A 16,536-nucleotide genomic window follows, 5' to 3' on the forward strand; every position below is an offset into this window, starting at 1 on the left:
CCTGGTCCACCACTTGACTAATGTCACACTGGACCTCTTGTATGCGCACATTCTTCTGTCATATTCCCTCCCCCACTGGGATACCGTGAACTAATATATGCTATTTTGGGGGCCACACAAAAAAACAGTGCTTCTTTGTATTTTTCCAGTCAAGGCACCCCTTAAAATTATGGACAATATCAAGGCGTCCTATTCTAAAGTGTAAAGAACTAAAGGCCAAGGCCAAATGAGAACCTTTATGGAATTTGAGGACACTGCAGGCCATGCTCTGCCCTTGTCTGTTGGCATATCAGCATAAAGACCACATTTTTCTGTCACTTTCTGATTGTAATTAGGGATGAGCTTTATGTTTGGGTTGAACATGAGTTTGACTCAAACATTGTCTGTTCGCCCGGGGAACCCCATAGCCATTTTTTTTTTCATTTAGTGCAGGGTTCCCTTTAATATCCATACCAGACCTGAAGGGCCTGGTAACGGAATTTTGGGGGGACCCCCACGCATTTTTTTTTAATTTCGGCTCGGGCCTTCCGCTTAAAGGCACACTAAAGGCAAGATTTTTTTTGTTTAAAAATAACAAACATGTTATACTTACCTCCGCTGTGCAGTTCGTTTTGCACAGAGTGGCCCCGATCCGTGTCTTCTGGGGTCCCTCGGCGGCTGTCTCTGCTCCTCCTCGCAAAAGCTTTCCACGTTTATGCGAGCTCCCTCGCATGGTGGAAAGCTTTTGCGAGCGCGCTCCCGTGATACAGCGGCGCCCATAGCCGCCGACTGTATCACTCGGCCCTGCCCCCCGGCGCGCCGCGTCATCCGCTGTGATTGACAGCAGCGCCAGCCAATGGCTGTGCTGCTATGAATCCGCCCAGCCTAGCCAATCAACGGCCAGGCTGGGAACCGAATAGGAAGACAAGAACGCGCACGGGACTTTCGAGTGGATAGGTAAGTAAAACGGGGGCTCGGGGGGGGGGGTGCTATCAGATGTTTTTTTACCTTAATGCATAGGATGCATTAAGGTAAAATAAAATTTACCTTTACAACCCCTTTAATATTAATACCAGATCCAAAGGGCTTGGTAATGGACTGTGGGGGGGGGGGGGGGGGACCCATGCCGTTTTTTTCAATGACTTTTATCTGTGTTGCCGGGACCGACAATTCATTACAGCTGCGAGTAGTTTTAAATTACTTTTTTCCCTTTAGAAATGTCATTTTGTGCAGGGACTGTTCTAAACACGGGAAACATGCACTTCTTTACAGGCATGCTGTAGACACCCTCCGGGTACGAAATTTAAAGAAATATTTCACTTTTATTGTGTCACTTTAAGCATTATTAAAATCACTGCTCCAGAAAAAAAAATGCAGTTTTAAGCATTAATACATGTCCCCTGGGGCCGGACCCGGATCACCAAACACTTTTTATGACAATAACTTGCATATAAGCCTTTAGAATTATCACTTTTGATTTTTCATGTTCATGTCCCATAGACTTTAACAGTGTTCATGTCTTCGAACAAATTTTTTGCCTGTTCGCATGTTCAGCTGCGAACCGAACCTTGGGGGGGGTCTGTTTGGCTCATCCCTGATTGTAATTACCGTATTTATCGGCGTATACCGCACACTTTTTTGCCCTGAAAATCAGGGCAAAATCGTGGGTGCGCAGTATACGCCGATACCCACTTTCCCGCGCCGAGTTTTGAATACTGCGCCGACATATACCGAGCGCAGTACACTCGGGTATAGTCGGGCAGTCTCGGCTCCTTCCGCACTCACGTCCTGGACGTACAGGACGTCAGCGCAGGTAGCCGAGCATTGCCGACAATACACGAGTGTACTGCGCTCTGTATATGTCGGCGCAGTATTCAAAACTCGGCGCGGGAAACGAGCGGGGAGGACGCCGCAGAAGGACGCCGGACCCGACGAAGAGGACACCCGAAGCCGCAGAAGGACGCCGGACACGACGAAGAGGACACCCGAAGCCGCAGAAGGACGCCGGACACGACGAAGAGGACACCCGAAGCCGCAGACGAACGCTGGACCCGACGAGGCCGCCGATGGACGCCGCGCAAGACACCAAAACTGTAAGTACAAAAAAAATTGGGGGCAACTTTAGGGGTGCGCAGTATACGCGGGAGCGCGTTATACCGCGATAAATACGATACTGATCCAGGCGATATTGTATCTTATTAAATTTAAATTCTTGTATTCCAGTGCATTTGCTGCTACTTGGCATTTTATGGGCATTAATTGGCATTTTATGGGCATTTGTATCCCTTTTAATAAAAGTATGTTGTAATTTAAATTATAGTTACATACAACTATTTTTTTATTTATTTTTTCCCTTTCTTTATTTTAAAGCTCCTCTCAATGTTCCAGTTCTCATTCTTAACGCTGCTCATAACCGCCTTGTGAGCGGAAGCAATGTTACATTTCATTGTGATGGTGGTAACCAGAATATCACTACTTACCTCTTCTACCGTGATGGGAAGAAAATCTGCTCAGAGCCCCATGTGACCTGCCGGGATTCCTACCTCTACATCCAGCCAATCACAGGGAGTGACAGCGGGAGGTACACCTGCACCATCCACAACCCTGTCAGCTCCAACATCAGCAATGTCCTTCTAGTGACTGTATCAGGTAAGGTAACCATTTTCATTGTAAAACTAACATTCAGGCAGATATAAAAATACTGTACACCAATGAATGCAGTTGTGTTCTTTAAAGCCATAAAAGAAGTATGATTCACCTTTTTTAATGATCAATGGGATTGGGAAGTTGGATATCTCCAGATCCCTATGAGACATTGTTGGAGGGGATAGGAGGAACTGAGTGGGGTATTCACATCATTTACCTAATCTCCTGCAGATGGGACAAGGTGTTGCCATTCTAAAGGGTTGTAGGTGGAGCTAAGCATGGCTGTTCACTGATAGGGCTATCATTGGTACAAATATCTACAGCACCCGTCAATGATGACAACGCTGCAGTGATCTCACTGCAGAAGGAAGATAGTTGCAAGTGAAGTGAAAGATATTCTATTGACAGGATAAAATATTTTCAAAATGTTACAGGGATTACGTAGAAAAACAGAGCCCATAGTCTTGCTGGTATGGGCACCCTTGCTGCATATGTGAGCAGGGGAGGGCTGGGCAAGGGGGCAGGGGGGCAATTGCCTCCCAGGCCACCCTAACTTATGTTCAAAATGCCCGCTACCATTTTATTTTATTATTCTGGTCTTGGAAGTCGGGCCGACCACTAGTTGTTGCCTTTCAGGAGTTGTAGTCCACGCTTAAAGCTCCCAGTGGGTGAAAAACAGAGCAGCGCAGAGGAAACTACAACTCCCTGTGACTGGATTCTTGGACGTGGGACGCAGGAATGCAGGGCTGGGCGCTGGTTGCAACTTGACCCAGGACCAGGAGCATTACCCCCCCCCCCCCTGAGATCACTGAGGTGAGAGACCCTGACACTCTTAGCTGAACCCCATCTATAACACCCCATTTAACCTGCCCCAGGGATCAGGCTGCATTGATGGGCACTGGTGAGGCTGCACTGAAAAATCAGATGGGCCATGGATGGTGAGCTGATTTAGCAGGTCAATGGGCCACTTGACTGGACTTGCCCCCCAGGCCTAAGGCTGCCAGCCCTCCCCTGTATGTGAGTTTGTTGTCCTGGAGACCTACGGCCGGAGAGCACCGATTTTTCAAATCCGGGCACCCCTTCCATAGACTCCCATGTTAAACAGTAATTTCTCCGGTGAGTTTGGGGACCCGGTACCGGCCGGTCGTAGGTCCGCTGGACCCGTAACTTAGCACACGTGTAGCCCCATTTCTCTTCTACAAGTGTGTCTGGACACAGTGAGGCATGGGTACAGTGAGGCAAGGGCACAGTGAGGCATGGGCACAGTGAGGCATGGACACAGTGAGGCATGGGCACAGTGAGGCATGGACACAGTTAGGCATGGACACAGTGAGGCATGGACACAGTGAGGCATGCACATGGACACAATGAGGCAAAGTGAGGCATGCAGATGGACACCGTGGGGCAGATTCAGATAGAGATACGATGGCATATCTCCTGATATGCCGTCGTATCTCTGAGTTCCGTCGGTCGGATCTATGCGCCTGATTCATTGAAACAGTTCCGCATAGATCTCCCTAAGTCACTTACACCTGTCGGATCTTTGGCTGCAATCTCACGCTGGCCGCTAGGTGGCGCTTCCGTTTGTACATGTGAGGAATATGCAAATGAGGAGTTACGCCGATTCAGAAACGAACGACTGCCCGGCGCATTTTTTTTACGTCGTTTGCGTTTGGCTATTTCCGCTGTATAGTTACCCCTGCTATATGCGGCGTATCCTATGTTAAGTCTGGCCGTCGTTCCCGGGTCGAATTTTTTAATTTTTTACGTTGTTTGTGTAAGTCGTTCGCGAATACGGGTGGACGTAATTTACGTTCACGTCGAAACCAATGACGTCCTAGCGACGTCATTTGGAGCAATGCACGCTGGGAGATTTAGCGGACGGCGCATGCGCAGTTCGTTCGGCGCGGGGATGCGCCTGATTTAAATGTTACACACCCCCTAGCCGCGGAATTTGAATTCCGCCGGGGGATTTACGATATGCCGCCGCCACTTTAGAGGCAAGTGCTTTCTGAATAAAGCACTTGCCTCAAAAACTTGCGGCGACGTAACGTAAATCAGATCTAAAGATCCGCTGACCTATCTGAATCTGGCCCCGTAGGCTTATACTCGAGTCAATATGTTTTCCCAGTTTTTTGTGGTAAAATTAAGTGCCTCTGCTTTTATTCGGGCCGGCTTATATTCGAGAATATACGGTATGTCCAGAAGTTGGAAAGTTAGGAGATAATATTTTGCGGAATTGACAGCAGTCTGTCATAGAAAATTCTTTGTTTTTATAGCTAAATCCCTACTGAGGACCCCTGGGTCTGCTTCCTCTCCAACTTTTCCCAAAGTTCAAGAACAGCTTGTTTATGTTACAAACGTTCAAGATTAATTTGCAATGCTAAGTATGGGAAAACCACACAACTCCTTCCAATGGCTTGCATTAAATACCAATTACTGAAAGGCACAGAGACAGCACTCACTTCTAACAATGCAAATCGTAATATGATACACATATCAAAATTATGAAGTAAAAAATCAATAACTTATCTAGTACAGTGCTGGGATACAGTGAATCTAACAAATATAAGAAATAAATGAATATTCAGAACCAAATACAGGTAAATAATACATAAAAAAGCAGGGCCAGATTCACAGAGCAAGTACGCCGGCGTATCTACTGATACACCGGCGTACTTTGAAATTTGCCGCGTCGTATCTTTAGTTTGAATCCTCAAACCAAGATACGACGGCTTCTGGCTTCGATCCGACAGGCGTACGGCTTCGTACGCCTTCGGATCGTAGGTGCAATACTTCGGCGCCCGCTGGGTGGAGTTTGCGTCGTTTTCTGCGTCGGGTATGTTAATTCGCTTTTTCCATCGATCCGCGAAGGTACGCACGGCCATCGCATTCTCTTACGTCGTCTCTAGTCGGCTTTTCCCGGCGTATAGTTAAAGCTGCTATTTTGTGGCGTATAGATAGACTTGCCATGTTAAAGTATGGCCGTCGTTCCCGCGTCGAATTTTAATTTTTTTTTTTTTTTGCGTAAGTCGTCCGTGAATAGGAAAGGACGTAACTCACGTCTAAGTTAAAAAAATTACGTCGGTGCAAAGTCATTTCGCGCAAAGCGCGGCGGGAAATTTCAAAATGGAGCATGCGCAGTTCATTCGGCGCGGGGATGCGCTTCATTTAAATGAATCACGCCCCCAACCCGCCCAATTTCAAATACGCCGCCAGAAAAACACTAACTTACGGTGCAAAATCGCTGAGGATTCAAAATTCCGCCAGGCAAGTGCAAATATCTATGAATCTGGCCCGCAGTGTCCAGAAAAACTCCCAAAGTCTGATTAAAAGATTAATAAGTGAGTAAGTAAGTATTGTTTCATCCAAACATGTATTCTAAACCACATATATCTATACACACATATAATCAAAAATAAAATAATATAAACTCAAAACCAAAAAAGTAATACAGTGGGGAAAATAATTAAAGGGGGTTGTAAAGGAATTTTTTTTTTTCATAATAAGCATCCTTTACCTGCAGACATTCCTCTTTTCACTTCCTCATTGTTCGTTTTTCCTCAGAAGTTGCTCTATTTCTTCTCTGTTCTGTTCACTTCCTGCTTGTCTGATTTTACTGACCACCATGATGGGAGGCTTTACTGCGGTGGTCAGTGACGTGCTCACCCCCTCCTGGGAACTACATCTGTGCGGCAGGACGCTCTCTACGTGTTAGAGACTTCAAGTAGGTGTGAATTACTGGGCGTGCCGCAATTCATACTGGGAAATGTAGTTCTTACCTGAACGAGCGCCGCAAAGCAGGAAGTGAATGAGAGAATAGAAACTAGAACGCCGGAGGTGATATAGATGAAGGAATTTAATAGGTATTTACTCGTTTTTTAACCACTTAAGCCCCGGACCAATATGCTGCTAAATGCCCAGAGGCGTTTTTACAATTCGGCACTGCGTCGCTTTAACAGACAATTGCGTGGTCGTGCGACGTGGCTCCCAAACAAAATTTGCGTCCTTTTCTTCCCACAAATAGAGCTTTCTTTTGATGGTATTTGATTGCCTCTGCGATTTTTATTTTTTTGCGCTATAAATAAAAATAGAGCGACATTTTTGAAAAAAAAACTATATTTTTTACTTTTTGTTATAAGAAAAATTGAATAAACTAAATTTTAGTCAAACATTTAGGCCAAAATTTATTCAGCCACATGTCTTCAGTAAAAAAAAAAATTGCAATAAAAAAAAAATTAGCTACCTAGCGGCAAAAGTGACACTAATACAGCGATCAGAAAAATGATCGCTTAGTGACACTGGCAATAGGGGGTGAAAGGGTTAACTAGGGCGGTGATCAAGGGGTTAAAACTTTATTAGGGGGGGGGGGTACGGGGCTACCCTGAACCTAACACTAAGGGCCCTTTCACACTGGGGCATTTTTCAAGCGCTTTAGCGTTAAAAAAAGCGCCTGTAAAACGCCTGAAAGAAGCTGCATCTGCAATCCCAATGTGAAAGCTCGAGTGCTTTCACACTAAAGCGCCTGAAAAACACCCCAGTGTGAAAGTGGTCTTAGCGTTAAAAAAAGCGCCTGAAAGAAGCTGCATCTGCAATCCCAATGTGAAAGCCTGAGTGCTTTCACACTGAGGCGCTGAGCTGGCAGGGCGTCAAAAAAAGTCCTGCATGCAGCTTCTTTGCAGCGCTTTAGGAGCGGTTAATACACCGCTCCTAAAGCCCCCTTCCCATTGAGGAAGCTTTTTTTAACGCCAAAGCGCCTGAAAAGCGCCTCAGTGTGAAAGGGGTCTTAGCAGCGCTTTACCAGCGTTTTTCGGGCGCTGGCAGTGTGAAAGGCCTCTGAAAGCACTTGGGCTTTCACATTGGGATTGCAGATGAGGCTTCTTTCAGGCGCTTTACAGGCTTTTTTTAAACGCCAAAGCGCCTAAAAAACGCCCGAAAAACGCCCCAGTGTGAAAGGGGTCTAACTGTCAGACTGACACTAAATGCAGTGATCAGTACATATATGATCACTGCATTCAGTGACAGTGTGACAGGGGGTGGGGGGTGATCTGAAGGGGTTAATGTGCCTATGTGTGTGGTGTCAGTGTAGTGTTGGTGCGACTTACTGTGTGAGTCTTCTCTCCTCTCAGCGGTTTGAAAATACCGCCGAGAGGAGAGCTGCATCACTTCCTCTGCCAGTGTTTACATTACACAGGCAGAGGAAGTGACACGGCGGGACACGACGGGATTGGCCGAGAGCGATCACGAGGGGTCGGACAGAAGCTAGAATACGAACGTATGATTGGACAATCTTACTAAAATACAAAACACCGAAAAAGCAAAAGAACGAAAATGACATCTATAACGAACAATTTGCATTCCGTATTTTAAATCCTTTGTCTGTTCGTATTTTCATTTGTGTGTTTTGTAAATCCGTTTCTTTGTCTGTTCGTAAATTTGTGTACTTGTATCGTTCTTTGGAATGGGCACTGGACAGTGTAAGTTAGTGAGTGATTACTTAATATCTTAGCCAATCAGCTTATCTCTTTTGTGCTGAGTCACATTGTACAGTGTAAAGCAGACATGTCCACAGTCAGGCCCGGGGGCCAAATGTGGCCCCCCTGTTGATTTAATATGGCCCCGTGGGGATTTGGATATATATATTGTTTGTGGCCCCCAGGGCCACAAAATATATATACTGTATTTATTGGCGCTGTCTTGGAGGGGACAGGGAGGGAGCAGGACGAGCGCCGTCAGATTACATGAAAAGAATCTCCTGTTTACTCAGCAGCATCTCTATTGGAAGTCCAGTCTCCTGGGATGCCATTGGACAACTGTTCTGTCTATCATAGGGAGCAGGACTTCGTATTAAATAGGCCACAGGGTAAACAAGACATTCTCCTGTTTGTAATCTGTCGGCACTCGTCCCGCCCCCTCCCTCTGCCCTCCGAGGCTGCAGATGGGCATTGTTCAGGCTGAACTGATGGCAATGGTATGGCTGCATTTGTGGCACATGTGAGGCTGCATTTATGGCACATGTGAGGCTGCATTGGTTGCAATGATGAGGTTGCAATGGTAAGGCTGCATTGGTTGCAATGGTAAGGCTGCATTCATGGCAATGTTTAGGCTGCATTCATGGCAATGGTAAGGCTGCATTCATGGCAATGTTAAGCCCAAGCTCATCCTTAGTCCTAAGCAGCGCTCTGGGATTCGTTGGGGCCACAAATAAAATATATACAGTATATCCAAATAATACGCCCAAGCTCATCTCTTCACCACACACAGCCACAAAGGCAAGAGAATTCTTGTTGGGCAGTGTATTAGTGCTCAGACGAACACACATAGACAGAATTTTAATGGTTCAAAGAATGTCAGGCAAAATAGTCGGCCCTCACGCATGTTCACTTCATCAAATCTGGCCCTCTTTGAAAAAAGTTTGGACACCCCTGGTGTAAAGCCTCGTACACACGATCGGACTTCAAACAAACTTTTCCATGGATTTTTGTCTGAAGGGAGTTGGCCGGACTTTTGAAACCGAAAAAGTTTGTCCGATAGAGCGTACACACGGTCAGATTTTTTGAAAACCGCTAATTTTGACGTTTGTTGGCAAAAAGGTCCGACCGTGTGTACGGGGGCTTAAGAGAAAGTATATCTTAATGTGGATTAGCCGCGTGTTGCGATGTATTTACAAAAGTACAAAATTCCGAATCCATTAAACCAAAATTATTATCTAACAAAATTACGAATTTCGAATCAACGAAAATAAATTCGACGGAATTACGAATCATTCAGCGTAAACGAAAATAAAACGGTTACGAAATGCGATCAGGTCCGAATAGGAAAACTTGCGTCTTACGAAATACTAACGGGTCCGAATAGGAAAACTTAAGTCTTAGGAAATACGAACGGGTTCGAATAGGAAAACTTGCATCTTACGAAATACGAACGGGTCCGAATAGGAAAACTTGCATCTTACGAAATACGAACGGGTCCGAATAGGAAAACTTGCGTCTTACGAAATACGAACGGGTCCGAATAGGAAAACTTGAGTCTTACGAAATACGAACGGGTCCGAATAGGAAAACTTGAGTCTTACGAAATATGAACGGGTCCGAATAGGAAAACTTGCATCTTACAAAATACAAACGGGTCCGAATAGGAAAACTTGAGTCTTACGAAATACGAACGGGTCCGAATAGGAAAACTTGAGTCTTACGAAATACGAACGGGTCCGAATAGGAAAACTTGAGTCTTACGAAATACGAACGGGTCAGAATAGGAAAACTTGAGTCTTACGAAATACGAACGGGTCCGAATAGGAAAACTTGCTTCTTACGAAATACGAACGGGTCCGAATAGGAAAACTTGAGTCTTACGAAATTACGAATCTTTACGAATCTACAGAACGAGACGAAACAGAACAAAAAAATACGAAAAATGTTGTTGTGCACATGTCTAGTATGTTGTACAAATACTTATAGGATAGTAAGGAATTTGATGAACGTGTGTATATAAACCAGTAAGATTCCAGCTTTATTTTTTCTTGCTTCAGAAGAAAAAAAATTGAAGTTGTACCAAATTTCCTCCTTCATTAAACAGACACATATGTCTAACGGAGCAATCCAATGAACTATTCTGAGATTCAATAAACGTTCCGTCCCAGAAGGACAATAAACGTTTATCAAGAGATAAGGGTTATTTTTACCCTCCACGCCCAGATAAATGCCTGTGTAACTTTAAGGCCGGGTACACACGGACAAACATGTATGGTGAAAGCGGTCCGTCGGACCGTTTCCACCATACATGTCTGCCAGAGGGCTTCTGTACGATGGTTGTACACACCATCGTACAGAAGTCCGCGCGTAAACAATACGCGGGGCGTGTCCGCGGTGTCGCCGCGTCGATGACGCGGTGTCGCCGCGACAATGACGCGGCGACGTGGGCGGCCCGCCTTTAAAATGCTTCCACGCATGCGTCGAAGTCATTCGACGCATGCGAGGGACGGCGGGCGCCTGGACATGTACGGTAGGTCTGTACTGACGACCGTACATGTCCGAGCGGGCTGAATTCCAGCGGACTGTTTTAAAACAAGTCCAGGAATATTTGTCTGCTGGGAAAAGGCCCGGCGGGCAAATGTTTGCTGGAATTCGGCCCGCTCGCGCCCACACACGACCAAACATGTCTGCTGAAACTGGCCTGCGGGCCAGTTTCAGCAGACATGTTTGCTCGTGAGTATGGGGCCTTACTCTTCGGTATTTCTATAGTGAATCATCTTTAACAATTTCTCTCCCATTCTACGTCCAAAGTATCAATCTCTTTATTACTAAAGTCTTGCCACCCACCAGTTCTTAGATTCTATTACATGACTTCAGTTATTTTATTACTTATGCGTTTATTGGTTCAAGGCATTTTTTTTGTTCTTTTAACCCCACCTCATCATTACCTTGTCAGTCTATAGACCTCCAAAGGATCTTTCAGCAGTCAATAAAAGTTAGGCCAAGTTTAGTTTTTGGCTCCGCTGTAGTAGTGTTAGATTTTAAATTCATTAATATTTTTATGTGATAAATGTTTCTGAATCATTGGATTAAACATGGTAGTTTGAGGACAAGGTCAGTTACAGGACGACACTACATCTGTCGTAGGCTTCATGTATTTTAGGAGACCTAAGTCAAGATAGTGGGTGGAGATGTTACTTAAAAATACCCAAGTGGGTGTTACAGTTATCACCAACCTTTTTTCGAGCTAGTCTAATTATGCTTTGCTTGGTTTTTAAAAAAGTATAAGAACACATGTGGGTTGCGTAGTTAGAGAGGGACCTCAGGGTCATCCAGCCAGACAGGAAGATGAGGGGTTGGAACCCAACCTGCTGGAAGGGACCTTTCCCAGCATAGAAGATGTACCATCATTAACATCTATTTCCTCCGTCTGTTAAAGCGGGAGATCACCCAATTCGTTTTTTTTTTTCTATTTTCCCCTTAGCTTCATGCTCGTTTTGTCTAGGGGAATCGGCTATTTGTTTTAAAATATGATCCGTACTTACCCGTTTTCGAGATGCATCTTCTCCGTCGCTTCCGGGTATGGGTCTTCGGGAGCGGGCGTTCCTTCTTGATTGACAGTCTTCCGAGAGGCTTCCGACGGTCGCATCCATCGTGTCACTCGTAGCCGAAAGAAGCCGAACGTCGGTGCGGCTCTATACTGCGCCTGCGCACCGACGTTCGGCTTCTTTCGGAAAATCGTGACACGATGGATGCGACCGTCGGAAGCCTCTCGGAAGACTGTCAATCAAGAAGGAACGCCCAGTCCCGCAGCCCCTTCCCCGGAAGCGGCGGAGAAGATGCATCTCGTAAACGGGTAAGTACGGATCATATTTTAAAACAAATAGCCGATTCCCCTAGACAAAACGAGCATGAAGCTAAGGGGAAAATGTGTAAGGTATGGGTGAACCTCCGCTTTAATATTTTTATGTGATAAATGTTTCTGAATCATTGGATTAAACATGGTAGTTTGAGGACAAGGTCAGTTACAGGACGACACTACATCTGTCGTAGGCTTCATGTATTTTAGGAGACCTAAGTCAAGATAGTGGGTGGAGATGTTACTTAAAAATACCCAAGTGGGTGTTACATTTATCACCAACCTTTTTTCGAGCTAGTCTAATTATGCTTTGCTTGGCTTTTAAAAAAGTATAAGAACACATGTGGGTTGCGTAGTTAGAGAGGGACCTCAGGGTCATCCGGCCCGACAGGAAGATGAGGGGTTGGAACCCAACCTGCTGGAAGGGACCTTTCCCAGCAGAGAAGATGTACCATCATTAACATCTATTTCCTCTGTCTGTTAACTTTCTGAAGTACCATCCTGCAATGATGTTTTACCAGCTACTAATATGTAAGAATTAATTGTTTGCTGTCCTTGTCTGTGGAAGAATAAACATTGTATAATGAAGGAAACCTGAGTCTGTATATTGGGAACCAAGTACGCCTGGGATGGAAGAGAGTTTTGACATATCGCATGACACGTGTTAGAAAAATGTCTCTCTCTCCCCACATTTTACAAGTAGTGATCGTTTTTTTGGTCTGGTCAGGCTATGACTAAGCACTGTTGAGAGTGTGAAACGCGTCAGCTTTTTTATCCTGTACCCTGCTGTGGTTTGTACTTTTGTTATTTTGTACAATAAAGGCGTTTTTATTGGAGTGCGGCTGTCCAGACCTTCCCTCTTCTAATAGGTTTCCCTAAGCTTGGTGGTGGATAGTATAGGAGGATCAACCAGTGAGTTATGAATATTTATCCCTGGGACTGGCACTCAGAAGGTGGCTGAGGGAGGTGATAAATATGTGTCAGGCATGCTCAGAGTGTTCTTGCCCTGGGGCTACTGCCCCTGTTGTGCAGCCTGTGTACTGGAGTTGCTGTGTGGGTCTAAGCAGGTGCTGGGCTGAGGGCCTGGAGAAGATATGGTAAAAGGGATTTTTGCTGGAGGGCATCATCTTAGAGTTCGGTCTGGAGAAGGATTTTTGTCTTCCTTACTAAAGAGCATCACGTGGAAGCTGGGTGGTAGACAGCTGTCATAAGAAATTGTAATGCCGCGTACACACGACCATTTTTTCATGACGTAAAAAATGTTTTTTTTTTTTAATGTCATTAAAAACGATCGTGTGTGGGCTCCAGAGCATTTTTCATGACGTGAAAAACGGGCATTAAAAATTTAGAACATGCTCTATTTTTTCGCATCGTTTTTCACGTTGTCGTTTTTCACGTCGTGAAAACCGGTCATGTGTGGGCTTTAACGATGTAATAAAAACGTGCATGCTCAGAAGCAAGTTATGAGACGGGATCGCTCGTTCTGGTAAAACTAGTGTTTGTAATGGAGATAGCACATTCGTCACGCTGTAACAGACTGAAAAGCACGAATCGTCTTTCACCAAACTTTTACTAACACGAAATCATCAAAAGCAGCCCCAAGGGTGGCGCCATCCAAATGGTACTTCCCCTTTATAGTGCCGTTGTACGTGTTGTACGTCACCGCGCTTTGCTCAAGATTAGGGATGAGCTTCGTATTCGAGTCAAACTCATGTTCGAGTCGAACATCGTATGTTCGATCGTTCGTCGAATTACGAACGTTTTGGGCTGCCAAATTCAAGTTGCGTTTCACAGCCCATAATTCACTGCGGCATTGCAGTGCATTGCTGGCTGAGGATTGGCCAAGCATGCACTATGACCGGCATGCTTGGCCAATCACAGCTTGCAGAAAACGGAGAGCCATAATTGGCCAAAGCCAGGGTGGCTTTGTCCAATTATGGCTCAGGGGGTTTAGTACACGCCCCACACTATAAAAGGCTTTCGTGGAGCCATGAATTAAATTCTTACATTTTTTAACACAGCAGAACCCTTGAAATAACTTTACAGTTTCAGGGAACCCTTGCTAAATATTACTAGGTCTACAACTCATGGTGCCTTAATGTGATGGTCAGTGGGAAGAATACTTCTTACACTTGTGGTTATTGGGAAAAATTACTTCCTTACAAATATCTAAAAAGATCAATGGTGTCAGTGGGAAGTATCTAAAAGGCATAAATGTCTGACTGCTCATGGAACCCCTAGCAACCTCTGGAGGAACCCTGGTTGAGAAACCCTGCTCTATAATAGTAGACTGTATCTGTGCTAAAAAAAATACTGGAGGAACATTTACATGGGACGTACTTGGACATTCCAACATGACAATGATCCAAAACACAAGGCCAAGTCCACCTGTCATTGGCTACAGCAGAATAAAGTGAAGGTTCTGGAGTGGCCATCTCAGTCTCCTGACCTCAGTATCATTGACAAGATCTCAAAATGTGCCGTTCATGCAAGACAGCCCAAGAATTTACAGGAACTGGAGGATTTTTGCCAAGAGGAATGGGCAGCTTTACCATCTGAGAAGATAAAGAGCCTCATCCACAAATACCACAAAAGACTTCAAGCTGTCATTGATGTTAAAGTGGAGTTCCACCCATAAATATAACATTACATCAGTAGTTTTAAAAAAATGTCATTAGTCCTTTACGAAAAAAATATTTTTTTTAGATGCCTTCAAAGTGTTGTTGCTAGGCAGAATAGTTAATCTTCCCACTTCCTGCACCTAGGTGCTTAATGCTTCCTAACCTACACCGCACAGACTCCTGGGAATGTAGTGGGTGTAACTTTCCAGGAGTCTGTGCACTCCCCAGTCTCAAAGAATCATGTGCTGAAACCTGATCTGACACTGCTTGTGCAGCACTGAGCATGTGCAAGATCTGCAAGGCTGAAATCCAGGAAGTCATACAGTCTGGCTTCATGATGCCCACACTTAAAGCGGGAGTTCAACCAATTTCTTTTTTTTTTTTTCCCCTTAGCTTCCTGCTCGTTCGGTCTAGGGGAATCGGCTATTTGTATTAAAATATGAGCAGTACTTACCGTTTTCGAGATTCATCTTCTTCCGTCGCTTCCGGGTATGGGTCTTCGGGAGTGGGCGTTCCTTCTTGATTGACAGTCTTCCGAGAGGCTTCCGACGGTCGCATCCATCGCGTCACTCGTAGCCGAAACAAGCCGAACGTCGGTGCGGCTCTATACTGCGCCTGCGCACCGACGTTCGGCTTCTTTCGGAAAATCGCGACGCGATGGATGCGACCGTCGGAAGCCTCTCGGAAGACTGTCAATCAAGAAGGAACGCCCATTCCCGCAGCCCATACCCGGAAGTGGCGGAAGAAGATGCATCTCGAAAACGGGTAAGTACGGATCATATTTTAATACAAATAGCCGATTCCCCTAGACCGAACGAGCAGGAAGCTAAGGGGAAAATGTGTAAGGTATGGGTGAACCTCCGCTTTAAGTTGGCCCCAGTCAATTTCTATTTTATAAAGTGTCTAAATGCTGTAACAACCTAACAAAACGGACCTTAGTTTACAGACCAACTTTACTAGAATACATTTAGCTTGTGTATTACAGGGGTATTTATATTTAAAAAGTGAAATTGTGGCCGGAACTCCGCTTTAAAGGGGGCAATACACTGTATTAAGAACTGGGGTATGTAAACTTCTGATCAGGGTCATTTGGGTAGTCTCCATTGTCATTATGATTTACAAAGTAAACACAGTTGCTTGATAATAGATGGCTTCAGCCAAACACCAACCATGAGTTGTGTTATCATTCATATTCTCTGAAAAATGGCCAAGAAATCATAAATTCTGCCTGGGTATGTAAAACTTATGAGCACAACTGTATGTATCATGGCTCCATTCCTTGCTATAGATCAGTCATATTCATGGTGGCCTTCAGCCATCTAATGGAGTATAGCTTACCCATAGCAATGAATGGAGGAGACCTACCTGAAACATTTTCTTTTCAAAGGCTGTGCAGAGCCGGATAGGGCCACATGGGGAAAATCATTGGAATGTGGAGGAAGGTAACAATTGTACTAGGTGGGCTGCACTCAGACCATAACCTCCCAACATTTTGAGATGGGACACCTACCAGGAAACGTATGTAGGAGTGGGACACGCCCTCTGCCACACCCCCTTAACCACTTAAGACCCAGACCTTTATGCAGGTAAAGGACCTGGCCAGTTTTTGAGATTCGGCACTGCGTCGCTTTAACTGACAATTGCGCGGTCGTGCGACGTGGCTCCCAAACAAAATTGGCGTCCTTTTTTTCCCACAAATAGAGCTTTCTTTTGGTGGTATTTGATCACCTCTGCGTTTTTTATTTTTTGTGCTATAAACAAAAATAGAGCGTCAATTTTGAAAAAAAATGAAATATTTTTTACTTTTTGCTATAATAAATATTTCCCAAAAACATATAAAACAACTTTTTTTTTCCTCAGTTTAGGCCGATGCTTATTCTTCTACCTATCTTTGTTAAAAAAAAATCGCAATAAGTGTTTATCGATTTATAGCGTTTACAAAATAGGGCATCGTTTT

At 44.9% G+C, this 16,536-nt stretch overlaps 1 protein-coding gene across 1 annotated transcript in view; it reads left to right on the forward strand.

Annotated features, from left to right (window-relative positions):
• LOC120916359 (carcinoembryonic antigen-related cell adhesion molecule 1-like) overlaps nt 1–16,536 on the forward strand; it is a 59,515-nt gene that overhangs the window by 4,037 nt on the left and 38,942 nt on the right. The window contains exon 3 of the mRNA XM_040327278.1: nt 2,350–2,628. Coding sequence (XP_040183212.1) covers nt 2,350–2,628 — 279 coding nt within the window. The remainder of the gene's footprint in view (nt 1–2,349; nt 2,629–16,536) is intronic.

The sequence above is a fragment of the Rana temporaria genome, chromosome 10, assembly GCF_905171775.1.
Source record: "Rana temporaria chromosome 10, aRanTem1.1, whole genome shotgun sequence".
Taxonomy (NCBI): Eukaryota; Metazoa; Chordata; class Amphibia; order Anura; family Ranidae; genus Rana; species Rana temporaria.